This window comes from Eublepharis macularius, chromosome 12, assembly GCF_028583425.1.
Source record: "Eublepharis macularius isolate TG4126 chromosome 12, MPM_Emac_v1.0, whole genome shotgun sequence".
Lineage (NCBI taxonomy): Eukaryota > Metazoa > Chordata > Lepidosauria > Squamata > Eublepharidae > Eublepharis > Eublepharis macularius.
Genome location: NC_072801.1, coordinates 54,621,873 through 54,649,311, shown reverse-complemented (window position 1 = coordinate 54,649,311; position 27,439 = coordinate 54,621,873). Strand labels below are relative to the sequence as shown.

General features: G+C 42.0%; 1 protein-coding gene across 3 annotated transcripts; it reads right to left on the bottom strand.

Annotated features, from left to right (window-relative positions):
* Positions 1 to 3,116: 3,116 nt before the first annotated feature.
* Positions 3,117 to 25,460, bottom strand: LOC129338546 (erythroid membrane-associated protein-like). Of its 3 annotated transcripts, XM_054992855.1 has the most exons (15): positions 25,265 to 25,460; positions 23,579 to 23,674; positions 21,459 to 21,812; positions 20,359 to 20,751; positions 17,878 to 17,934; positions 16,020 to 16,067; positions 13,482 to 13,502; positions 12,906 to 12,935; positions 12,589 to 12,621; positions 11,834 to 11,854; positions 11,378 to 11,410; positions 9,772 to 9,801; positions 9,583 to 9,612; positions 7,016 to 7,042; positions 3,117 to 4,142 (listed from the first exon to the last, which is right to left on the bottom strand). In XM_054992855.1, the coding sequence occupies exons 2-15, from the start codon at positions 23,640 to 23,642 to the stop codon at positions 3,613 to 3,615; spliced, it is 1,671 nt and encodes a 556-aa protein (XP_054848830.1). In that variant the 5' UTR covers positions 23,643 to 23,674; positions 25,265 to 25,460; the 3' UTR covers positions 3,117 to 3,612. The 3 variants fall into 3 exon arrangements, with proteins under 3 accessions (XP_054848830.1, XP_054848831.1, XP_054848832.1); XM_054992856.1 differs by lacking the exon at positions 9,772 to 9,801; XM_054992857.1 differs by lacking the exon at positions 20,359 to 20,751.
* Between the last annotated feature and the right edge of the window lie 1,979 nt (positions 25,461 to 27,439).

The window sequence follows — 27,439 nt, the reverse complement described above, 5'->3', positions numbered from 1 at the left end:
ATGAATTTGTTCAAACTCCATTCCTTGCAACCTCCAAGGACACCCTACCTTCCTAGGGTCTCCAAACAACAGTATTTTAGATTTATTTTGACTTATGCTAAATTGCTCCATTTCACAATAATTAATAAATTGGTTGATTTGGTTCCTTAAGCCCTGCCTAGTCAATGATAGTAATAAGTCATCATCAGCATAAAGCATTATGTTAATTTGATGCCCCCATAACGATGTCATCTGATAACCAAATACTCATTGCTTCAAACCTGGCAAGGCTGCAGGTCCAGATGGCGTCCCCTCTTAATTGTTCTTCGTAAATCCCACTTGGTCTTCACTTTGGCTAGTTTTTTCCACTGCTTTAGATCAAACAGGTGACATTCCTGCTGACTGGCAGTCATCCATTGTGGTACCCATTTATAAAAATAAGGGTACTCGCCTAGATTCCATGAATTACAAACCTATTTGCTTTCTGTGCTGGGCAAACTATATGCCATGCATTTGGAACTCAAATTGAAGTCTTGGACAGACAATTGTAATATTTGGGACCTGAATAGTTTGGCTTTAGGAAGAGTTATTCTATAATGTATACATTTTGTCACATTTGGCTGAGAAATACTTACAGACTAATGGACTATATGCTGCCTTTTTTATTTAAAATTGGCATTCGATACTGTAAGTTGTTAGCCAAACTGCTCTAAAGATGGGGAATTAATAGGCAGTAGGCTAGAATTAAGGGATCAAAACCAATGTATACCAAGGTCAGTAATCCTGGATTCTGCCCAATAATAGAGGAGACTAATATTTCAATGAATCAAGGCTTTTACTTAATACGTATACAGAGTACAAGAAACACACACACATTCATTACAAGACTAGGAAATGAAAGGGTAGAAGGCATATAGAGACAATGCATTATCAGGAAGGTCGTTGTTTGGGCGATACTCACTTATCCATGGAGGAGCAGAGATTCCAGCAGCAAGGGTACTTAGTGTAGTTGCCAGCACTACACTAGGTTAAACATAGTAGGAGTGAGACAGAGGGAGAGATGGGGGTAGGTAGGGGAGGGGTCTGAGCATCTCCCTTATATAGTTAATTTCAGCCCCTAGACTAGACCTGGGGTGGGTTTATGCCCTGTCAAATGGTAAATAATGTGCCATTCAGGTGAGATAAAGGAGGTCTGGAATGGGTACTTTGGAGCCTAATGTTTGTGTTTGTGACACCTCAAGAATAACAAAAGGGACAGGAGGAAGAGAAGATGAGGGGAAGGGCAGATGAAAAGTGATCTGCATTTTATGACTGTCCGTTGCTTAATGGGTGGAAGCGATTAACTTGATTGTGGGATTACCAGGAGATCCTGAAAGCCTTTTGTTCCTGGCATCTCCATATCAAGAAGACCATCTGGAAAACAGTTCATATCGAGACACTGACATATCATGGCTTCCACAGGAAAAATAGTTGTCATTTTAAAACTATCTCTGGGAAGATGGCTTCTCTCTCTTTCACTGCTAGTCTTGATTCCTGCAGGCACCTCAGGAGTGGTTGGCATCTTGGCCAAGTAGGCATGTTTCTCTGGGTGCAGGGTGGCCATTTCAGCACTTTTGCAGAGGGAGGCCGCTTGGGGATGCTGGCTCAGGAGCTGCTCTGCCAGTTCCTTGGCTTTCCCATCTTCATGCATTGCATTGGCCTCACCATCCAGTTATGCACTGTTCCCACATAAAGTCCATGCCCAAATTATAATGAAAGGGGCTCTGGGCAACAAAGTAGAGAAAAGTTGTGGGCCAAGCTACAAAAGCATGGCAATTGCAAAATGCTTACTGTATTTAATTCAGTTACTGTACACTAGTACAACCCTACAGGTTAGATGGTCAAGGAAAGGTTTTTTAATAGATAGCATACCTGTAGTAAAAGGAGTGTGGCAGGGTTGCATCCCCGATGGCGCAAACGCCATTATCAGGGTTTTTTTCAAATCGTAATGCCGACCATGCCCATCTCTACTCTTTAGTCCCACAGCTGACTTATCATGAACAATCAAGGAGAGTGGTTGTTATTGCTCCTTATCTGCCTTGTTTTAAAAGAAACTCTAGCTTGCTGCTTCTTGCAAGTAATGTGGCAAGAGTCGGGAATCTCGGAGTTCAAAGCAGTGATAAACAACAAGGATATAATTCACTCCAAACACTCGGAATCATTTCTTATAGCCAAGGAAGCCAAAGAAGCAATCTTTAAGCTGAATTTGAGCAGTTATTCACCATAAGAGAAAACTTATGAAAAAGCAAAGCAAGAGGAGCTTAACATCAAGAGTCTGCTCAGGTCATCATCTTGTTTCATACATCTTTCTCCGTGATCCCATCACCCCATGTGTTTATGTGTACAAATGTGTTTGTGTAATTGTATATAGGTGGGTGTATGGGATTTTTATACTGGTGAAATGGGGAGAGGACCTTTGACCACTCAAAAATTCTATGCTGGGATTATGAGACCTGAAAGGACAAAATGCCACGAAGGACAGGGGCTGTAGCAAGGAGGAGAACTGGTTGAGCTTGGGTGAGAAAACTTACAGGATCCATCCCTATATGATGAGGACATGCAATACATGGTCATGTATGTGCAAAATGGTTCTGAAGCAGGTTAAAAAAAATTCTGCAAATGTTCACCGAAAACCACGTATTTTTATTTGCATGTATTTCTATTTCCCCCCTTAATCTATTGTTATTGAGGTTTGTAAATCTGAAATGAATGAATGAATCAACAAAGTGACATCTCATCTCTAATGCATTGGCACAATTTTAAGTACTCCCTCTTTTCACTGTGGATCATCTGGTTTGACCAGCTGGGCAATATTCATATTGGAAGGTGTCTCTCTTCCCGTAGGGTTCCTTCCTAGGCATAGCACTGGAATAGTTTGGGGATGTGGCTCCTGCAACATTGCCATTGTGTTAAATCACCGCTTCCTGCCTTCTCTCCTACTATTCCCTATTAGTTATTTCCTTCTTAGCAAGTAACAAAGTTATATCAAGATTTTTTTTACAGATGGCTACAAAATGGATCAGGAAATGTTTGTTTGATGGAACAGAATCCATTATTCTTATGGGTTCGAGGTGTGACACAAGTAAACCAGTCATGTTAAAAAAAATCTTTTACTTAAAAACAGTTTTCTTAGAATTAAAAAAACACACTTGTTTACAAAAACATTTGAACAGTATAACATAATTCCCATACAGCAATGAAGAAGGCTGTATCGCCTATATGCACACTCTTGTAACATGTTTTTGAATCTGTAATATCAATGCTGTATTTTTATGAGTCTAACATATTAAAAATTGTTTCCATTTAGGCTTCTTCCCCTAAGAAGTTGTATCAAGTGGTGCCTGGCTATACGTTCACTTATATGATGATCTCTACCTGCTAGCCTATTCTTGGCTGTGTCCTAGAGACTTCGTATTCTGTTGAAACAATGTTTTAGGCCTCTCTCACAAATTATGGCCAACTAGCAAAAAAGCCTGTTGTAAGAAAAAATACGACGGGCTCTAGAAAGGGGAGAGCAGGCAGGGGGTATTTTCAATGATTTTTGTGAACAAACCTCTAAAAAAATTATTGGTCTGAAAGAAACAAGCACCCCACCTAAGCTTTCTCCTCTTTTATGGAACAGATTCTCATGGCTGTTCCTTTGTGTGTGTTTTTAAAGAATGGAAATATTTCTTCTGTGAATGAGCAGTCTTTAAATACAAACAGCACAGACATATCAGCAATGTTGAAAAAAGCCACCTCTTTCTCTTGGAAACTGAGATAAACTCCAATTTTGCTGAGCTTTCTTTGCACTGTGACTCTTGTCCACGGATCTGTCTTTGCCCAGTAATCTTTTCCACTCCTCCCCAGGACCCAAAACCCCTCTATTGGTAACAAGGAAATTTGCCCCTTCCTCTGTATCGATCTTATGGCCACTCCCAGGTCCCATGCAGTGCTGTTCCCAGTATCCACTGTCCAGTAATGATTTCCAGAGAAGAATCCTTCGCTGCCCAAGACAGACACAATCCTGTCAAAACGTTGAGGATTATCTAAGTTCTGGGTGTGATCTTCGTGGGTGAAGCTTTTCTTATCAACAGTAATGGAGAGATTGGGGTGGGCTGAGGATGCATCTAGGGTGACGGAGTCTGAAAAGAAAGTTCTTGGTTAGGCCACTGGGAGCCAGAGGACAGAAGCTTGGTTTTGGGTCTAAGAAACCTTATCAGCTATGAAGTCACTGGATTGTCTTGGATGTATCACTATCCTCCAGCATCAGGCCACCAAGTATAAAATGAAAGTAGGGGCAGACTGACCATTGAAGTTGCTGGGAAATTTCTTGGTGGGTCGCTGCTCTAAGGGGCCACTGGCAGCAAGAAGCAAACAGAGTGAAGACCCAGCAACTTTGCCAGTGCCTTACGGGCCACTTGGCTTGGACTTTTCACTGGCAATGAACATTGTCAGCTCATTAGTTGTCTTCCCCTGCACAGCTGCCAGTTTGCACCAGGAGTTAATGCCCACTGTTTGCTTTGTTGAACAAAGTGACTCCTGCTGCACTGACTTGCAGCCATTTTAACTTTCTAGTCCATTCTGGATGAAAGTGAATAATCACGTACAGTGGCTATTGTGGATATAAATTGGGGATGCCACAAATTCCTTAGTGAACTTGTTTAGTAGTCAGACTTATCTTGTTTGACACTCACAAGCCAATTGTGAGTGGATCAGAGATATGCTGAGATTGAATCCAGAAGGAAAAAGTAGTTGGGTTCCAATCTCAGCAGCAAAGATTGCAGAATGGGAAAGCAGTAGAACCCAATTTCCAATAAGAGTTTCCAGCTCCACTTAATTTAAAAGCAGGGAGTGGGGAGCATTAGGCAGGTGGGGGTCCCTGATATTGGTTCTTCATACGTGTGTGCTCTGGTGGCCTCGATGACATCATTTCCAATTGAAAGCCAATTTTGCTATGTTTGGGGCCAATATGGTCCCACCGAGACCCCATAGCTTCCAGTTTTCAACTGGAAGTGCATCATCAAGGCCTCCAAAGCATGTGTGTGCACCATTTTTCTGTATGCTCTAGTGGATCCCAACCTCCTCCCTCCTTTCTTCCATATTTGTCCCCAACCTGCATGGTTTTTGTCCCTGCAGTCCATGATTCCTAGCATATCCTTTTCCAGTTGAAAGAACTCCTCCTTCAGCAGTGGCAACATTGGCTGAATCCAGTCCCATGTTGATGTAATCAAATGAATGACAGCAACACATACTTACAACTGTATGACCATAGCAACACTGCAGCAAGCCATCTGTGTTCTCAGGATATTCAGAGTTATTCAAAAAGTTAAGGCAAGGATTCAATGTGAATGTGTGTGTTATAATCCAAAAATCAGAGATGGAGTTGTGTCAGGATGGGAATTCCTACATCAACCACATTTATGCTAAAATGGGTGGATTCGGTTTCGTTTTCCCGGCCATGTCGGACGCTCCTCTCCGCAGGTCCGGGGGGAACCATCTGAGCAGCCTGACCGGGCGGTTGACCCGCGAGGGTTAACCCCCAGGACTCCCAGTGAGGGAGCCTGGATCTGGGGCGCCGCGGGAAGAACCCCCTGGAAGTAATGCAGGGGGTAAATTGCCCGCTTGCTCCAACGGAGGCCGGCAGACTTGCGCAGCACCTCGTGTGCTGCCGGGCCATGGAGAACGGTAATAAGCAGATTTAAGGTGAAGACCTGTAAGTAAGCGAATCCCTTCTGATTTTTAAGCGTATGCGAAGGATCGGTGGGAGTTGAAGCTAAAAAGGCGCAGACTTCTTCCCCTGCACCGAGTTTCGGAACTTAATTGGCGCCCCCCCCCTAAGATGGCGACAAGAAAGCAGAGCCCAGCAATGAGTAAATCGGTGATGGCGATGTTACAGGGGAAGGGGGAAACTTTGGAAGAGATGGTGAGACGAGCAGTCTTCGATGCTGTGCAGCCCTTTGTAGCGAAACTGAATGAAATGGGGCAAAAGGTTGATTCAGTGGAGAGCGAAGTGAAAGCCATTAAAGAAACAGCGACCAGAGCAGAGCAGTCTGCGCACGAGAACGCAGTACTCATGAAAGTAACAAGTAAGGAAGTGAAGCATTTGGAGAATCAAATAATAGGATTACAAGTGGACCGTGCCCAAACGGTATTGCGTCTTCAAAATGTAAAAGAAGAGCAAAGTGAAAATTTAAAAGATTTGGTGTCTGGACTTTTGGCGCCATTCGCAAAGGCAACTAAAGAAGAGTTAAAAAGCGATATTTTGGAAGTCCGGCGGACATCTTCAAAGTATGCAATGAAGCGGCAGCTGCCTCGCGAGATTATTATTGACTTTTCATCTAAGAAGACTCGGGACACCATCTTAGACAATTCGTATAATGTGGACTTGGATTATTTGGGCAATAAGGTTAAAATATTGAAGGATGTTCCATTTTTGGCTCGTAAAAGAAGATTCAAGTATAAAGGACTTGCGGCTTTCTTGAGGAAATGTGATATAAAATATAAATGGCTGTTTCCAGAAGGTGTCTGGTTCAGATATAAGGATCAAACTTACAAGATCACATTGGACGCGCAGCTGACAGACTTTTTGTTCAACCATCAGGAGTTTCAGCAAGAAGAAAGTTCGAAGTCTGAAGGGGAAAGTGGGGGGGGGGGAGGAAAGAGCGGGCGCAGCTGCTCCAGCTGCGCAGAGAGAATTGAGACCGAGACGCAAGGGGGGGGGGAAGAAGTCCTGATCCTGAATATAATCTGTATTGTATAAAACCTACCAATCTGATAGCATATTAGAAAGTTAACTTTTAAGAAAAATTGCAGCATGAATGGAATACAAGACATGTAGTGTAGTGTTTGTTGTTTGTATGTTGATTTTCCCTTTTCCCAGTCCTCCCTTCCTTTCCCCCCCTCCCCTTTATACTTTTGTAGTCTTTTGTAGTTTTTTATGTTAGATATTAAAAATAATAATAATAATAATAATAATAAACCCCACATTTATGCTAAAATGGGTATTTCATCTCACCTGCATTGCTACAAGCTCTTCTCCATTCTGAAATCAGGGGAAAAAAAAACAGTCATGGTCTGGGGACAGATGGATCTCAGATAAAGCAACCAAGCCCTTCCTGTTGTACCATTCTTGATCCAGCTCTTCTGCTCAAGTAAACATAATAATATTAAATAGTCTAAGCACATTTTAATTGAGCTAAAAGTGGCCCTGAGTAAAAGCTCACTTCTATTTCGAATATGCTTGGGCGTATGATAGAATGTTTGTGCCAAAAGCTCACTTGTTGCTCAAAGAGTCTTTCCCCCCAGATTCTCATCAACAAAGTGTTTTAAGTTTGTTTGACATGAAATTAGGAAGACCACTTAGTGATTGCCAGAGATCGACAGGCAATTCAACAACCCCCTGGGAGATTGTCCACTACTGGTGGGCAACTGGTAAGCTTAGCAACTGGGGCTCCATTGAATGCTGCAAAAGACCAAGGGAGTATCCTCGGAATGCTCCCTGGCCATACAGCTGATAAATGGCTGGCTTAGATGAACTCCCTTCATCAGTAGCGTCGCTCAGTGCTTGCCAAGTTTTCCCACCCATCTCATTTTTTCACAAATTCTATTTTATTTAACACTTTTTAAGTGTATATTTTTACTTATTTATGTTCCAATAAACAACCTGTCCAGCTTTTTCAGATCTGTGTCCAATGTTGTAGTGTCCTCCAATGACCTCTTTTCTTTGCCTGCTATGAAGGAGCCTCAGAAGAGAGAGAGGAGAGGAGTTTGGGAAGTACCCTTTCCCCTCTCTCTCTGCAGCCAACTAACCCTCCCATGGCCTTGCAGGAGCAGTCTATCTCTTCCTCTCTGGTTCCTCCATGGCAGACTATTTAAAGGGTTCCCTGGGACAACTCTAGGCATTCCCTCCCACTCTCATCTCAGGGTGGTGTCTGGGGGACTGGCAGACTCCTCTGCCATTAGGGTATTCTCCCTAGCCTCTGACCTTTCTGCCTTTCCCCCTGGGAGACCTTATTGGCCAGCATGGGCCTATGGAAGCTGGTGGGGCTACCACCTGTCCCTCTCCTCAGGCCTCCGAACTTCTTGCTGGGCCTTACAATGGGCCTCAACAACTGTTGGCTCGCCCTTTCCTCCGGACGTGGATGGCGTGGTGATCTCCCTGCCTCTTTCTCCAGCTGTGGGGTGTACCAGTCTCACAGCGGGTCTTCCAGTGAGCCCTCCTTGGTCAACTTATGTTATGTTGCCCTGGACAGCAGTGTCTCCTGATTGTGGTTGCTGGGTGGTTGGGTGTGGTGTCACCAGACTCTCCTCCAACATCATCTTAGTCACTGTCATTGGTTGGGGCTGCTCCGGCCCCAAAGGTGAGCGTAGGGACAGGGGGGGCAGTATCTAACTGAAATGTACTTTTATGGTTTTTGTTGGGGGCAAAATGGGGGGGGGGTTCCCACCTATGGCTTCAACATTTCCAAAATGTAAAGTTGGGAAAAATCAGCAGGCCAGTGAGCCCCCTTGGCATATCCCTGGGGAATTGGTGAGGAATTGGGGTCTGTTGGGAGCAGCTGGCTGCTTTACGGTCCAGTTGCAAGGAAAGACTGCCTGGTGGGGAACCCCTGGACTAGCCAGTCCTCCCCTAGCTTGATGGCCAGATGGGGAAGCTTTAAGGGGGGGAACCACTTCGCCTGGCTGGGCTGGGTCCCAGCCATGCACATGGATGGTTTGCACTTAGGGCAGTGGGTGGCTCGCTCAAGCAGGTCAGACAGCCTGACCTGTAGCGCTAGTTAGGCCCTTGCCATTATGTTGTAGTTTAATAAAGCGGCCCTTTAATTCCCAACTCTTGTGTCTATCTTTTCATTCAGAATGGGGGGCAAAGACATCATACATCTCCAGTGCTGTTAAAGAAAATTAAACCCTTTAGTGCTTTTTTAAGAAATGCCAGAGTTAGGAAAAGAGGAGAGCATTAAGTTGCTTGCTTGCTTAACTTATTCTCCTTTTGCTGATCTTCCAGGAGGTCATAGAAAAGTGCAACGCATGAAAGCTTTTCTCTCAGAGCATTACAAGTCCTACTTAATGCTCTCCTACTGCTACCTTTCATTTTGGAGATATTACTGATATTGCTCACATGTTTTTAAAACCAGCCAGGAAGGTTGGTGACATACATTTTGATAATGAAAGCTACAATATCTATGATGATAAAAGTCACACTTAGTTCTTAATAAACACATTCATATCCCTTCTTTGTAAACTAAGAACAGCTTCAACATAAGACAATGCAAATGTCATGTTATTGAAATAAATCATTGCAAAGTGGATCAAAGTTCTAACATTCAACCTTCAAGGGAGCTCTGACTCTCGAAAGCACATACCCTGGAAATCTAGGCGGTCCTTAATAAGTTACTGGATCTGAATCTTGATGATCAAATAACTACTGTATAATCAACAATAAATTTTTCTCCAAAAGTTATTGAAAAACATAATAAAGAAATAAGACATCCCAGAGGAAATAAAGACAAAATGGAAAAACAAGAAAAACAAGATACAGGAAATACGACAAGACAAAGATACAGGAAATTGCTTCAGACTTACGGACTTCAATGCAGAGTTTTTGGAGTTCTTCTGAAGAGGAAGAAAAGGGAGAAAAGGGGTAAAAAGTCATCTCCATGCTTCATAATACTGCAAGGAGAAGAACTGGGTAGGATTGAGCGAAAGAGCTGGCTAGATTCAACCCAGTGACATTATGTAGATGAAACATATAAGAAATTGCTTCAAACATACCAACTTCACTACGCAGTTTTCGGAGTTCTTCTGAAGGGAAAGACATGAAGAAAAAAGTCATACATATCTCCACACTTCATAGCACAGATATCAATGTTCTATTTATTGGCTTTTTCTATATACCAAGTTCTTGATTTAAAGCTTATTTCTTTTCAACCCATAACAGGCATTTGACAGTGCATCCCTAAATGCAGCTAGACTCTTCTAGGTTCATTGAAATCAAGGGGCTTAGAAAATGTAACTCTATTTAGGATTGCACTGTATAGTGAAACAATAGGAAGAAAACAACCCTGTGTGGGTTGGTTCTTAAAATGACATGGCTAGTTTCCAACTGAAATGTAAATTGAGAAGCTCTTTGCCATTTAGACAGGTGTTTGGAAAACAGACAAGATGGGAGACCTCTCAGAAACACACAAATACTCAGTCTTGTCTGTCTGCCATTACGTACCTTGTTCTGCCTTACGTACTATCTGTTGCTTTAAGTATGACCCTATTTGGTAGTTCTATGTTGTCTAAAGTCAGTCACAGAATTCCTTATGCTCTGTTTCAGCATTTCTCCAACTCTGTATTGGATATGTGCTAATGTCTTTGTAAACTTGCATATAATTATTCTATGGCATTATTTATTGAAATGTCCTTGATATTGACTGTACTAATCTCACACTATGTAATCCATCTTGAGTCTCAGTGAGAAATGTGGATTATAAATTATACAAATAAATAAAATAATAAATAAATGAGGAGAGTGCCCTTAAGTCATAGATGACTTATGGTGACCTCTGGCCGAGTTTTCATGGCAAGAAACTAATAGAGGTGGTTTGCCATTGCCTGCCTCTTCAACTCGAGTCTTCGTTGGAGGTCTCCCATCCAATTACCAACTGTGGCCGACTTTGCTTTGCTTCTGAGATTTGATGAGATCAGGCTCACCTGGGCTATCCAAGTCAGGGTAATCAATCAATCAATCAATCAATCAATCAATCAATCAATCAATCAATCAATCAATCAATCAATCAATCAATCAATCAATCAATCAATCAATCAATCAATCAATCAATCAATCAATCAATCAATCAATCATCTTTTAGGAAACCAATCTTATCTAATAGAGTACACACTATGCTAGCAAATCCCCAAAGATATCAACTTCAGTCGCCAAATATCCATACTAACTCAAATCCTTTCATACAATACAAGAGCAGCAAAAGTATGCCATGTCTTAAACCCGAGATTTAAACTTATTGCCATTTTACCTACTCCCTAGTATCACTCTGGAGGAAAACTTTGTAAGTTTCACTTTGTTCAAACATGTTTTTCCTCATTAAGGTTATCTGAAATGAGGGTGGGGGAGGTTCTTTACAATGCAAGTAATTAACAGAAATCTTGTTGAATATTGAAACTGACAATCTAATAATTATTCATTTCTTTGTCAGAGGAGATTCCTGCTTTCTATGAAAAAAGGCTATGCATGGGACGTGCATGGGAAAATAACATCTGTAATGGAGCAGTAGTAAGGAGAATAATTGGGTGTGATTGAGCAAAAGAACTGGCTGAATCCAGCCCAGTGACATTATGTATATGAAACATATAATAAACTGCTTCAGCATACCAATTTCTTCACTACACAGTTTTCGGAGTACTTCTGAAGGGAAAGACATAAAGAAGGAAAAGTCATACACATCTCCAAACTTCATTTCACAGATATTAATGTTCTGTTTTATCTATTGGCCTTTTCCACAGACCAGGTTCTTGATTTAAATCTTATTTCTCTTCTGCCCATCATAGGTATTTAGGTAGGGGCATCCCTAAATGCAGCTAGATTCTTCAAAGTTCATTGAAATCCAGGGGCTAAGAAAGATCTCTGTTTAGTTGCACTGTATGTCTGCACATATTGAGAAACTGGGAAGAAAAACCCTGTGTGGGCTGGTTGTCAGAATAACATAGCTAGTTTCCAACAGAAGTGTAAACGGAGAAGCTGTTTGCCATTTAGAGAGAATGCTTGGATAACAGGCAAGCTGGGAAACCTCTCAGAAACACACACACACTCTCACACACAGAGACTAACCTTTGTCTGTCTGCCATTGACCTGTAAGGAAAGATAACACATTTCAGGAAAATAGTTTCAGGTAGGTAGCCATGTTGGTCTGCAGCAGAACAGCAGGATGTGAGACCAATCAACAGATCAACAAGATTTTCAGGGAATAAGCTGTTGAGAGTTAAAGCTTCCTTCTTCAGATATGAAGGTATGTGTATTGAAGAATCAGATGAAGGGAGCTTTGACTCTTGAAAGCTTATACCCTGAACATCTTGTTGATCTGTTGATCTCTAAGGCGCTACTGGACTGAATCCTATGCTTCAGGAAACCAGTCTTATCTTATAGAGTGCACACTGTTCTGGTAAATCTCCATTTCAACCCAAAGATATCATCTTGAGTTGCCAAATATCCATACTAACCCAAGTCCTTTCACACAATACAAGTGTAGCAAAAGTGTGCAAAGTCTTAAACCCAGGACTGAATTTTCCCCTTAAGGAATAAGGGGGGGGAGTTCTTTAAAATGCAAGTAATTAATACAAATCTTGTCGAATGTTGAAACCGACATTCTAATAATTATTCCTTTCTGTGTTAGAGGAGATTCTTGTTTCCATGAAAAAGGCTATGCTGGGAATCATGGGACCTGCATGGAACAGAAATATGTATGATGGGGGCAGTAGTAAGGAGAAGAATTGGGTGCGATTGAGCAAAAGATTTGGCTTGAGCAACATATAAGAAACCACTTCAACATCTGTAAATGAAACATAAAAGAAATCGCTTCAGCATACCAACTTCTTCAGTGCACAGTTTTCGGAGTTCTTCTGCAGGGAAAGACATAAGAGGGAAAAGTCATATACATCTCAACACTTCATAGAACAGATATCAATATTCTGTTTTATCTATAGGCTTTTTTCACAGGCTAAGTTCTCTTTTACTCATCATAGGTGTTTAGCAATCCATCTAATGTGTGACATGAATGGAAAAGAAACATATTGTGATGGGGGCAGTAGTAAAGAGAATTAGGTGTGATTGAGCAAAGAGCTGGCTGGATCCAACCCAGTGACATTATGAAGGTGAAACACATAAGAAATCACTTCAAACATACCAACTTCACTGCGCAATTTTTGTAGTTCTTCTGAAGGGAAATATATGAGAAAAAACGTTATACACATCTCCTTGCTTCAGATATCAACATTAGGATTGCAAGGTCTCCTGCTGATGACTGCCACTGCGGTATCAGCTGGCTGGAGCAAAATGAAGGGGAAAATTCCTGTTTGCATGACAGCATTACATAGCTTCCAAGGAAGGTTCATTATGCCTCTTTAGGAATTGCTGGGAACTCTATGGTAAAACAATATGGTAAAACCATAGAGTTTCCAATAATTCCCAGAGAGGCATGATGTTCCTTCTTGGTTTTCTTCAAAAGTGATGTGATTCCATCACACTGATGGCACCCCCATGCCCCTGGCTCTCTAGACTGTCTCTTTTGTCTTCTCAATTAGCTTTACCACAAGTCTAAACACTTGATTTAAAGCATATTTCTGTCCCACCAATCATTGGTATTCAACAAGATGTTCCTAAACACAGAAATACAAAATGGGAAGCCCTCAGCAATTTAGAAGGGAAGCTAAAACCACAGAAAAAAAGGAGCTGTGCTCCCAGAAACATGAATGAAACTCACCATTGTCTGCCTGCTGTTGACCTGCAAGGGAAAAAAAAACACATTCATTGGGTCTAGCTATATAATAGATGTGAAATGAGCTGGGTAAAGAGGCCACTGACCAAATACATACAGTCAGGGAAATCTCCTTAGAAACTGCTTTGTTGCTTGGTGTGGCCACAGAGCATTGAAAAGTGTAGGGAGTGTTGCTTTTCCTCCTGCACCATTTAGCCTAGTGCAAATAACTGTATGTGTGAGTGGGAAAGCCTGTTTGCCCCTTTCTTGGGCTCTCTGTTTCCTGGGATCATGTGACTGGGGATCTGTGAAGCCCAAGAAAGATGCAAACAGGGCTCTGAAACCATTTTGGCTAGGGAAAACAGAAGAGAAAGCAGAAGCCCCTCCTTCTCCCTTGCAACACTCCAGAGCTGCACTGATTGACAGAGTGATTTGTAAGGTGAATCTCCCCAATGGTATATGTGACTGCTACTCAGGCTGGGGGACCCCTGACCCAACTCATGACTAGACATGGGCACGAACGGGAAAAAAAACCCAAATACCTGTTTGTTGTTGCCATCCACGAACAATGAACAATGAACATGGATGAACATGAACTTACTTTTTTCCTCATTAAGAGGAAAAATCTGAAAATGTTAAACAAAAGGTTCTTTACAGTGTAAGTAACCAAGCCAACATAAATTTTGGTGAAAATCACAAACTGATACTCTTATACGTATTAATTCCTGTGTCATAGGCTAATCTGGGAATTGTGGGACCTGTATGAAGAAGAAACATGTGGATGGGTTCTGTACTAAGAAGGAAAACTCGGCAAGATTAAGTGGGAAAACTGGGTGGATCTGGTCCAATGACATTACATAGATGAAATATACAAGAAATCACTTGAGGCTTATCCGCTTCACCATGGAGTTTCCTCTATTGTTCTGGAAGGAAATCCTTCTCTTAAAATTTAAGCACATCTTCACAGGTTTCTTTGCTTTCTATGAGGTTGTGGCTCAAACCTAGGAATTAATACTTGAACTGAAGCTTATTTCTATGTCTCACCCATCCTACTATATAAAAGGCTAAGTGTATTCAAGACAATTCACTTCCTACTCTGTTGTGCCTCCAGGGGGCACTGCTGTGGACAGAAGCCCAGATGAGGCAGCTAGACCTCCAGAGAGCATGCCACGGCAGGAAGCCAAGGCTGAAATCAGGAGCAGAGCAGGTGGCAATACCTGCCCCCACCTTCACCCAGCTGGGATACAGAGCAGAGCAGATGGCAACACCCCCACCTTCACCCAGCTGGGATCAGGAGCAGAGAAGGGGCAATGCCCACCCCTAGCATTCATCCACCTGGAATCAGGAGTGGAGCAGGTGGCAATGCCCATCCCAGCCTGCACCCAGCTGGGATCAGAAGTGGAGCAGGTGACAACGCCCACCCCCTCACCTTCACCCAGCTGGAATGAGGAGCAAAGCAGGTGGCAATGCTCACTCCTCCTGCCTTCACCCAGCTGGGATCAGGAGGGGAACAAGTAGCAATGCCTGCCCTCTGCATTCACCCAGCTGAGATCAGGAGTGGAGCAGGTGGCAATGCCCGCCTATTCTTTACTCAGCTGGGATCAAAAGTGGAGTAGGTGGCAATGCCCGCCCCCACCATCAACCAGCTGGAATCAGGAGTGGAGCAGGTGGAAATACCCATCCCCTCTTCACCCAGCTCAGATCAGGAGCAAAGCAGATGGCAATGCCCACTCCCTCCTTCACACACCTGAGATCAGGAGTGGCATTTACTTTTGTTCAGATAAACAGTAAGTTTTTAACCATGCAAGTAAATCAGTAAAAATCTTGATGAAGAAGAAAAAAATCACCCACATCTCAACTTGCCTTTTAGTGAGCAAGAGAGGAGGTATCTGTAAATTCATGAAGGTTTTCTTTTTAATTTTTTATATAAAAGGTATTGCATTATTTCTATGCAGCACTGTGTTATTTGTGCTCCTCAAAAAAAATCAGGGTGAATGGAGAATTCTGTAGATCATGTGCGAACACAAGGAGAGCGGAGGAGACCAGGTCTGAAAAGGAAATCATAGCTAAAAATGGAGAGAAAATGGATCTGCCTTGAGTCTCAGTGAGAAAAGCAGACTATAAATGACAGAAATAAATAAAATAAATACCCTGGGCTGTCCAGAATCTCTGCTGCAAGGGCAATTTCACACAGAATTGCATCGGCAACCACACTACCATGGGAAATCACCTTGGTATGGACATAGCCATGGAAATCAACAACAACAACAACAACAATATTCACTTCATATACTGCCCTTCAGGACAACTTAATGCCATATTCAAGTGGTTTACAAAGTGTGTTATTATTATTCTCATGACAATCACCCCTTTGACCGCACAAAAAGGTTTCATTAGGGATCATGGGATCTGCATGTACAAAGGCCATTTTGTAAGGAGGGGGATTGGGTGAGATCAAGAGATAAAAGCTGGCTGGATCAACCCATGAAGCTCAGATACACATTTTACAAAATGGTGTATATTTAATAAAAAGCATTAACTTACCGATATTTTTAGGCAAACACAGGGCCAGAAAGGGTAAGCAAAGGAGATCTAAGTATAAATGAAATATATTACGGTTTTAAAAAACACAAGCATTAAATAAAGATGAATACTTAGAACTAACAGGGCCATCCTAAGAATGCTGCATAGACCTGCTTAGGCTCTCTCTGTGACAACACAATCCTAAACACAGTTATATTATTCTAAATCCATTAACTTCAATGGTGTAACTGTTTCACTGTAAATCTCCCAGTGTAAATCTCCCAGAAAGAAAAATATATATTTCTGCCCTGGCGTGATGCAAAAAGCAAGGATAGCAAGGGCCAGTTCAATGCACAAGTGATTCAAATGGCTGCTTTGGACATCATTGATAAAAGGCAAGGGGTGGGAGGAGGCAACTAGCGTGGCCTCTGACAGTTTGTTCTGGATGCCTCTAGTCAGACCTGATTCAGATATAGGTGTGCACTTAAAAAGCCCTGAGCGTCTAGTTAGCTTTTATATACCAAATATTTAACTCCTAGCAAGAGGTACACCACAGATAACATTTTAGGTTCATTACTGAGTATTTTACTTAAGTAATACTATTACAGAATCTCTGTTTCCATTCTAAGCCTTTATCATTACAACATGATTATTTAGCATTCCTAATATCAACTCATTCAACAGAAAGTCCTCCATTATAACTACATTGATCTTTACATCAGTCCAAAAAAGTATCTTACCCAAAAATAAGAAGGTCACATAGAAGGAGCCTCTTCAGTTTAGCTTCTCGTATTTATAGGGTTTCAGAATCTTCTCCTAATAATAGCTGTCTGTACTGCTAACTTATTTGGCTAATTTACTATCTTGTAACTTTAAACACCAGACAAAGCTATCCATATCTGAAATTTCTTATTAAAATATATAAAAATAGTTCATTCTTGCTACCTCTTATTTTAACAAAGGCTGTGTAAAATTAGTGATTAGAAGTTTCTCATAACTAATACATCAATCCTTGGATTTTATTTCTGACTTCTGTGAAGTTATACATTCCTGCCATTTTCAGACACTCTCTGCATCCAAGCCATTATATATATTGTTACAAGGGTCTTCTATCTACACATGGCCATACAACTGTGTTACTCCATAGTTTCATGCCCCTCTCCAAATTTGTTCTATTCTACGCCTCTAGATTCCCTTTGTGTGATGTCTAGTTATGGGCTGAACTAGCCCTGTCTCTGTGTGCGAAGGCATCTTTTGTGACTTTCTTGGTCAAATCCAGCATCTGTTCTCCTATAGTTCTAGTTACATCCCTGACAAGTTGCTGCCTCACAGACCCATTCCTGCCTTGGAGCCAGGGCAGAAAGCAAAAGAAGAGTCACCCACCAACACTTTTACCATTGCTGGGCTCTAAAATGGACTGCAGCTCACCTTGGAGTCTGTGGAGGCAATACATCAGGAAGTATATATCCTCCCTCAGGGCTTTTTTTCTGGGAAAAGAGGTGGTGGAACTCAGTGGGTTGCCCTCGGAGAAAATGGTCACATGGCTGGTGGCCCCGCCCCCTGCTCTCCAGACAGAGGGGAGTTTAGATCGCCCTATGCACTGCTTGGCAGCGCGGAGGGCGATCTAAACTCCCCTCTGTCTGGAGAGCAGGGGGCGGGGCCACCAGCCATGTGACCATTTTCAAGAGGTTCCAGAACAGCATTCTACCGTGTTCCAGCTGAAAAAAAACCCCTGCCCTCTCTCACGCTATCACTGGGTTCCAGGACAAGCAGTCTGCCTTGGAGCTCACAGGGACAAAACAGGAGGAGAGTGTTTAGGAAACTAGTTCCTCAGAAAACATAGTAAATTCCCTACCTCCCTTTACCAAGGGAAACTTACAAGGAAGCACAAAAGAGAGAAATGTTGAGCTGCCACTCATATCCTGGTATTGGTTTCCTGAAAGACAGCATTAAGGATGAGAGATCACACCTCTGTTCAGTTCACAGTTTGATGATACATTATAAGCAGAACTCTCAAACACTTGTGAAAACTGCTTTTTCCATGTTCTAACTTTGAAACTGTATCAAAAACATTTTGTGTATACATTTTTTTCATATTGCTATCTGCATAGCTATCACCTGCCTTTCGTCTACCACATATATATTGATGTTAATGACTTATAAAAGAAGTGTTTCTATCCTGGTTGGGAGTGGGTAGCTGAATGTATTTGTTTTTTGTTTTCCAGTTACAGTGTAGGGGAAAAGTGGCATACCACAGGACCCATTTTATTATTTATGTTGTTTAATATTTACATCAAGGCATTAAATGAGATCATCTGGAATTTGGGGGGAGGGTTGGTGTCATTCACATTTATTAATTATAAATGAATTATATAAATTAATTACATTTATACTACTATATAAAAGGCTAAGTGTATTCAAGACAACTTACTTCCTACCCTGATGTGTATCCAGAGGGTGCTACTGTGGAAGGAAGCCCAGATGAGGCAGCCAGACCTACAGAGAGCATGCCACAGTGGAAAGCCCAGGCCAAAAACAGACACAGAGCAAGCGGCAAAGCCTTCCTCCTGCCTTCACCCAGCTGGGATCCAGAGTGGAGCAGGTGGAAATGCCTGCTCCCACCTTCACCCAGCTGGGATCAAGAGTGGAGTAGGTGGTAATACCCATCCCACGCATTCACCCAGCTGGGATCAGGAGCAAAGCAGGTGTCAATGCCACTCTCCTTCACCCCGGCCGAGATCAGGAGCGGAGTAGGTGGCAATGCCTCTCCCCCCCACCTTCACCTAGCTGTGATCAGAAGCATAGAAGGTGGCAATGCCCACCCGCTGCTTTCACCCAGCTCAGATCAGAAGTGAAGTAGGTGGCAATGCCCACCCCTGGCTATCACCCAGCTGGGATCAGGAGCAGAGCAGGTGGAAATGCCCACTCCCCCTTTCACCTGGCTGAGATCAGGAGCAGAGCAGGTGGAAATGCCCACCCTCCCTTCACTTGGCTGGGATCAGGTGCAGAGAAGGTGGCCATGCCCGCTCCCCTGCCTTCACGTTGCCAGGATCAGTGACAGAGGAAGAGGGAATGCCTGCCTGCCCACCCTTCCATTTCTAGAGCCCATTGTATTTTCCCCCACAACGGGCTTTGTTGCTAGTTCGTTATAAATTAGTTATATGGGCTGGATCAAACCAAATTCTATTCTAGTGAAGAAGGAAGGAGGGGTTCTCTTTGACCACCAAGAAAGGCTGTGCTTGGTAGCATGTGACCTGCATAAACAAAAGCTATGTGGGATCAGGGTTCTACAAGGAGTGGGATTTGGCAAGAAAGAGTGAAAAAACTGGCTGGATCCAACTGTATATTTATGCATGAAATAAATAAGTAAATCCATCTCCATATTACATTAACTACATTATCTGGATGAAATTTCTTCTGACTTAAGCCAGTGCTTGGGTGGTGTGATCAAGATGAAACTGAATCCAGACAAGCCAAGGATGATGCTGGAAAGTAGAGCTGATGTTCTAGAGGGAACTGACTTGCCCATGTTGGATGGCCTGAATTTTCTCTATCTGGGAATGTAAAGACTTTTGGGGTATTATTAGATGCTCTCTGAAATCAAGCTCAAGATGTGACAATACGTGCTTTTTCCCATTTGAGCATGGTTAAGAAATTCTCCTCCCTTCTATATTTAGTTGATTCAGCCACATTGATCTATGCTAGTTTTTGACTACTGGAACAGTAGTTTCTACATAGAGCTTCCCCTGCTGCCCTTCCAGTTTATTTTCATTTCAAATTATTACCTTTAAATTCCACAATGACTGGGAGTGTATGCCTTTCCCAGTATCATCCTGGACATACATGGAGGTCAATCCTTTCTGACCCCACCCCCCTTCACTGTGGCAGTCCATCTGGTCTTTGCCAGAAATTGGCTTAATATATAATAGCCTCCCTGAGGATATATACCAACCGGCCACTTGTTAGCAAGCTTGTAAAACTTAGCTATTTTAGAAGCCCTTCTGCTGACAGTTTTCAGAAGTTTTATTTTTGAGTGGAAGTTGAAGGCTATACATGAGATTATGGGGAAAATCTATCTATATATTCCAAAAAATCTATATTTCTGATTATTCTCATATATATATATATATATATATATATATATATATATATATATATATATATATATATATATATATATATAAAATAAAACAAAGACTGCTTCTGAATTAATATTGAATACATCCAAGATCAGATTTCTAAACTTTGCTGCTGTGCAATGTTCATTTTCTTTGCACACCAGCCTCTCTATCCATGCAATCACAGGCAAAAGCAACAAAAAGGAGGATGTGATTGTCCATGTCTAATTTATTCTGCTTACCTTTTACAGATAGTTGGAAGGTGACCTGTTTGTGCAGCAAGTTGGACTTCACCGAACATAAGTATTTCCCGGCATCCTCTTCTTGAATATTCTTTAGTTTCATATACCCATTTTTGCTACTGAGTTCATTGCTTTTGAAGATCTCGGCCTTTTGCCTATATTTCTTCCCAAACCAAACTCTACTACTGGGAACATTTGAAGAATTACACCTGTCACCATGAGTGTCCTCAGAATAAACCACTGGACTGGTGCCCTGGTACAGGTAAGAATAGATGGTCTGTTCCTTTCCAGGACTAATTCTTCTCCAGTGCATCTTTAAATAGGATGGGTTATGTGCCAAAATAAGTGGGCATGGCAGAGTGGCATCTTCCCCAACAGAAGCATTAATTATACCTGGAAAATATGCATTTAATTGATCATGTTTTTATTAACCAATGATATTTTATGTCCACACCAGAATCACTTAATGAGCATGTGCCTAGAAAAGGTCAGAAAATCAGATAGTGTATTTCATTAAATCAAATATGACAGAATTTCAAGATTCAAATTTGATTTTTCAAAATTTTACATATTTTAGCACCCAAAACATTATGTTGATGGCTATTTTTACAGTGCAATTGTAAGCTAACCTTTCTACAGTGCTTTTTTTCTTTAAAAGAGAGGTGCTGGTACTCATCCTGTTTGCCAACTTGGGAGCCCAAGCCTGCCGGCTGAAACAGATGCTGGTACTATGGAAAGAGGTGCTGGTACTATGGACTGGTGCATACCACCAGAAAAAAAGCCCTGCCCTTCTAAGTCAATTGAACTTAATGGGCTTAGAATGCCTGCTTTTAGTTAAGAAAGAACCCAAACATTTGAATAACCAAAATTCTACTGAGGTGCAACAGTTTAACTTTGAATGCCTGAGATAGTTTTTTTTTAAAAAAATGATTTTCAGCATTTGAGAGAGTTCTGGTGCCTTACCTGCTTGGTCAGGAGTCAGTACTGCAAATTACAGGGTTTTTTTTAATGACTGGCAGGCTAATGAGTTCTCTTTGACTTGGTAGGTTATGCAAGGATGGCTAGAGGAAAGTTCTAACCATTAAAATGTTCATATTTACCTCCTGGTATCACTTCCATAGTATCTTCTTTGTAGACTTTTCCACATGTTAGAGCACATACGTACTGTCCAGCGTCTGCTGGTTTCACCTGTAAAAGAGTCACTTCAAGGAGTCCATTTATATAGCATCCTTGTTGAGTTTCATTCTTCTCTCTCTCTTCTGAGTTGCTTTCCTGAACTTTCATCTGTTTTGTGCTGTTATAAATATATAGAGTCTTATTTTCAGAGCCTTCCCATTTATATAAGTGGACTTGCAGGTTTGGGAATCTGCAGCCTCTTTCTAGGCAGGACAATATCACATCTTCTCCAATCTGGACATTTACTGGGTTAACATTTCCAACAATTGAAATATCATCTGCAAGACAGAAAACGAGACAATAACTTTATTTAGTATTGAGCAGTATTGGTGACGATGACTCACTTTTTATTCTGATGCAGGCACACTGACAGCCCTGCAGGTGTACCTGCACCAGGATAAAAATTGAGTCATCAGCCCAGCAGGCCTCTGAGGGGCCATGGAGGCAGCAGAGAGGTGCAGAGAGACCCTGCAGCTGCCACAGAGGCAGTGGGAAGGCTGCGCAGGGGTGGGGCTCCCCATGGCTTTGGTGGGGCCTTGGGAGGTCTGTGCTGGGACTCAGTGGCAAGCCTTTGAGGGGCCGCAGAGCCAGTCAGGAGGTGCAGCATGGGGGATCCCCCCTGTGGCCTTTCCACCGCCTCTGCAGCAGTTGCGGGACCTTGGGAGGGCTGTGCTAGAACCCATTGTATTTATTTTCACAATGGGATCTGTTGATAGTCTTTAATATGTGTATTAAAAATTCCAAGAAATCCCACAGATGTATGGATTTTGCTCCCAAGGCAGTATTCAATGGGTGAAGTCATGACACATTATCCTGAGAAATAAGAATAATCTATCTCATTGGAATTTGATAGTAAATAGACTTAAAAGTAAACTACAAACATACAATGTAATTATTTAGCAGAGTTACACCCTTTTAAACCCATTAATTTCAATGGATTTAGAAGGGTGTAACTCTACTTAGAAGAGTATAACTGTCAGTATCACAACTCAGTGAATCAGTTTAGACTGAGAGATAGCAGCTTGCCATAGATCATGGAGTGAGTTTCACAGCTGAGTAGGGATTTTGCTTATCCAGACCCAACAATGAAGAAGTGGTTTCCTGATCTACTCATGCTCACATGTAGAGATGTGTAAAAGAAAATGTATTTTGGAGAAATACATTAAATGCATTAAATTGTGATACATTGTTTATATCCTAAAGTTACAATAAAGACCATATCAGACCTGGAGGCAAGTAGTTGGGGGCGGGGGAAAGTTTTTAAAAGTGGCATTGCACTGACAATGCAATGTCCCTTCCGATGAATACTTGGTGACATATTGCTGGCATGGTGCTAATGAGGTACTTTGGGATTCAGGCAAAACTCTATGGTTTTACTATGGAGTTTTGTCTGAATCCAAGAGTGTCGCATCAGTATCATGCTGGTGATGTGACATCCTGGTGATGTGACATCACTTCTGAGCATTTCTTCCCATCCCTGACACCTTTCTCTCCTACATGGAAATGAGTTTCTGTGGTGGCTGCAGTTAATGTTTATATTAAGATGATTTTTACAAAATTCTTAGAGATCCTCTTACTGCAGGGGTCCTGTGGGCACCTTTGGTAGGTGGTGGGCACAACCACAAAACGACTACCTTTGTAATCACGAGGGATGTTTTTCATTAGCATGGTAATACTGCATGTGATTGGGCCAAAACAAAAACTAAGAAAAATTCAGCTCCCTTACACATGTGAGTCAGAGTTCACACACAGCGAGCTGATTACCCTTGTGATCAGTAGTTTCCAGGTAACATCTTTGTAAAGTTGTACAGCTTTACAATAAACAATATCCTGAAGTCAAAATTCCTACTTTATGCATTAAACTAGAGCCATTGTGAACCTCATTAACCCCTGTAACTTAGCTAGCTGACCCAAGTACCAGAACAGTGAAGTAGTTTCACAGGAAATTAAATATTACAATGCTGTGAAAAGCTTTATGTGGTCTCTGCTTAGCGATTTAATTGATCCCCTTACAATGTTCTTGGAGAAGAAAATTTGCCCTTACCTATCCACCAGTATACAGCCAAACTAATATAAGACACAATGGTGAATCCCAGCTCTTTTATCATTGTGATCAGAAGTCACTGGCATCCATCCAGACCTTTGACATCACAAAAAGGAAAACAAAACCACAAAAACTCAATTAACTATCTGTGACACTCTAATACATTATTTGCCCTAGTGTCTCAATCTTAACAACTAACTGAATGGATATTGCCACAAAAACAACCACATGGAAAGTAAAAAAGTCTCTTTTGTTAAATTAAAGCAACAGATGACCATGATTTCATGGTACATAGTGGTGAATGAATATACCCTCTGGCCCTAGCCTCCACCACTTACAGAGCCTTTAAAAGAAAAATCAGAACTTTGTTTAGTATCTCATTTAATTTAATATTTATTTAAAACACCTGTATGCTGTTTTTCTACCCAAATAGGGTCTGCAAGGCATTGAACTTTTAAAAATTAAAACAACATTTTAAAACAATTTAAAACATTTAAATATTATGAAAACTATTCAATAAACACATACACACACACAACATCAAGAACAGGAAGGAGGTTCAATAATAGTTATTGGGAGATGAACATTCCAACAGGAGAGTAATTTCAGAACACATGTAGTTGTTCCTCAGGAGCATATACTCCTCTAGTCTATCTGATGATTCTACATGGTGAATGTTTGTATTTACAAGCAATTAAGCAAGGCTATGTTTTAGCTACTCATGTCAAAAGCATAAATACCTTTTCTTCCAAAAAGATGTGTCTACATCTTTTTGGAAGACAGCAGTTTGGTACAGCCTGATCTTGTCAGATCCCTGAAGCTAAGCAGGGGCAGTACTTGGATGGGGGGGCGGGCTCTGCAGAGGAAGACAACTGCAAACCACCATCGCTTCTCATTTGCCTTGAAAGACCGTTGCTGGAGTTGACATAAGTGGGTTGTAACTGTAGGGCACATACAGACTCGTATAAACTATATGACTCAGTATAGTCATAATGAAGTTTTAAAAAAGAAAATAGCCACAACAATCATTCTTTAAACTTTTCATAATTTATCAGCATATCTAACAGCAGCTCTTCATATCTTGCTGTGAATCTCACCTTCAGGCATGCTAAGTGTAACAAGAAAGAGTTAAACAACTGCAAAACAGGCTCAGAAAGAATGAGAACACTAGAACAATATAGGCTCTTCACACATTTCCATAGCTTTTCCTTTACCTACTAAGATATATGCCCAGAACTGGATAGTCCAGGTGTGCTTGATCTCATCAGATCTCAGCCGCTAAGCAGAGTTGGCCCTGGTTAGTAATTGGATGGGAGACTTCCAACCAAGACCAGGGTTGCAGAGGCAGGCAATGGCAAACCACCAATGTTAGTCTCTTGCCTTGAAAACCCCAGCAGGGTTCACCATAAGTCTGCTATGACTTGAGGGCACTCTCCATACACACTAAGATATATATAACACTTTTTTAAAATGGCAGTATTAACGAATCAAAATACAAGCAGATCTGTTAAGTATCCACATGATCTTGGTCCATTCAATATATTCCAAATTTACAACTCGCCACATTTCCATTGATTTTTTAAAAAAAATAGAACCCTGACCACTTCTCAGCTTTAGCAGTATTTTTAAAAGAATGTTCATAAAGTCAAGAGACCTTCCGGTTTGAAAAAGGGCTGCTGGGCTTACCTTTATGTGTCAGTGGACAGAACAGAAAATACTCGACCTTCTTACAATGTTGGAGTCGCCACTCAGCATCAATTCACCTGTAAAATCTTTGGTAAAGATGCATTTACATAATGTTTTTCTTCATGAAGTTACACTATAGACTAATGCAAGTTGCTTGAGCATTGTCTCAAACTTCTTGGAGCTTCTCTTTATGCACAGCAGAGAAAATGAATGGAAAAACGAAAGTAGTTCTCGGCACATCCTGCATTTCAAACTTTGCTCCCTTCTGTCACTGATTAACTTTTCCAACCGTTTTTCTTTGATTTTGATTATGCATCTGAGACACAACTGGTTAGTAAGTTCAAATCAATAAGTGAATCCCACCTCCTCCCTCCCTCCCTTCTTGGGCTGTTCCTTTTTGGTTACCTAGACCACTGCCCTCTTTATCTAAAACTCTCATGCCAATTAATGTGCCTGTCAACAGGTTATAAGTAAACATGGTAATGTGAGAAGTTTTGACTCTGTGCCTTGAATACATCCAGCATTTAGTAGAACATTCTACATGAAACCAACGTAGAAGAAAGTTTGAGCAATGTTCTGATGAATTAGTCTCTCTGGGAATAACCCCAGCATGTGTACACTTAGGAGGCAAGACTGAGTGGAGGCTGGGAGCAGTGATGGATCCAGCGGCCCCTGGCAGGCAAGGGTGGTCAATCTCTCTAGCTCATTTGCAACAGTTTTTTGGACCCACAGGCATTGATAGCAGATTCACACCTCACTGCACCACCTAAGCATCAAACATAACCAAGAAGGAAGAGCCTAACTTTATTACTTGGATAGCTAGCTAGTTGTTGGCCTTCTAAAAGCTTTGCTCTGCCCTTTCTTGGCTCTGGACTTTTGGCAAATGGACTTTTCACACCCCTTTACATTGCAAACAGGTGTCTTGGACTGCAGTGCTCTCTGTGCTCTCCCAAAAGTGGAAATGTTCAAGAACACGATTTTCTTCCTCAGTAGAATCCTATAGTTGTCCAAGAGCCACTATGCTGTGACAGAGAAAGAGGCTCAGGCTGCTAAATGGGCTGTTGGTGCTCTATAATATGGTGTAGTAGTTAAAGTGTCTGTCAGACTAAGATCTGGAAGATCCAGGTTCAAATCCTCACTCTGCCAGGGAAGCTCGCTGGGTGACCTTGGGCCAGTCACATTCTATCAGCCTAACCTACCTCACAGGGTTGTTGTGATAATAGCATGGAGGAGTGGAGAATTAAGTTAGACACTTTAGTTGACCAGTTGGGAGAAAGGCAGGCTAGGGGATAAGTAAAGCAAATAAAAATTATAACAACCACTTCATTTTAGTTATAGACCACACCCCTTTACAATGGATGTGCCTGATGAAGAACCACAAGAGCAGATTCTTATACTGGCACTTACCCTTTTACCTTCTGAAGTTGCCATTCAGCATTGCCCTGGCCACCAGCACTCCAATTCCAACTATTTGTCCAGAATCTTTGTCCCTGAGACCACTATCCTGCTGAGCATGTGTGTCTAGAAGTAACCTCAGCACCCCCAAACTTACCAAGGACAAAGATATAAAGGCTGGAAGCAGCAAGCAGCTCCAGTGTAACCTGGCAGGTGGGGCGGTCAACCTCATTGGCTTTAGAGGAGGTGAGGGGAAGAGAACTAGGTGGAACAGCTTGCCCAGTGGCATCCCCCGGGCAGCAAAACTTGAGCCTGCCCCTGCTGGTCACAATAGAAGGATGTCCAGACATCTGGTTGTTGGGCACTATGGAGCTGGTCCTGACCCAGAGCATTATAGTGGTTTCAGCCCTGCAGGGCCAAAATAGAGAAGCAAAGCTGTATCCTTGGAGGATTCCAGGTGCTTGCACCCATCACTGGCTAGCACCATGGGCCAGGGCAGTCATTCAAGGGAAGTGAGAGGTAGGGGGAAAAGTTAGTTGAGCTACAACTGGGGCAACCCTCTGGGAACACTGAGAAAAAAGGGGCAGGCACACCCCAGGTAGCCTCTCTCATAGGGGTAGGGGTCTCTGGCCTGAGAGGACATACCTCCAGCTCTCCCACTTGTTAAATGGCCACAGGGAGGGCAGTAGGGACAGAGGAGGAGGGCCCAGGGTGGAATTAACCCATCCCCCCTCTCAAGCCTGAGACCTGTCAAGGGGGCTCTGTCTGGAGGGTTCATCT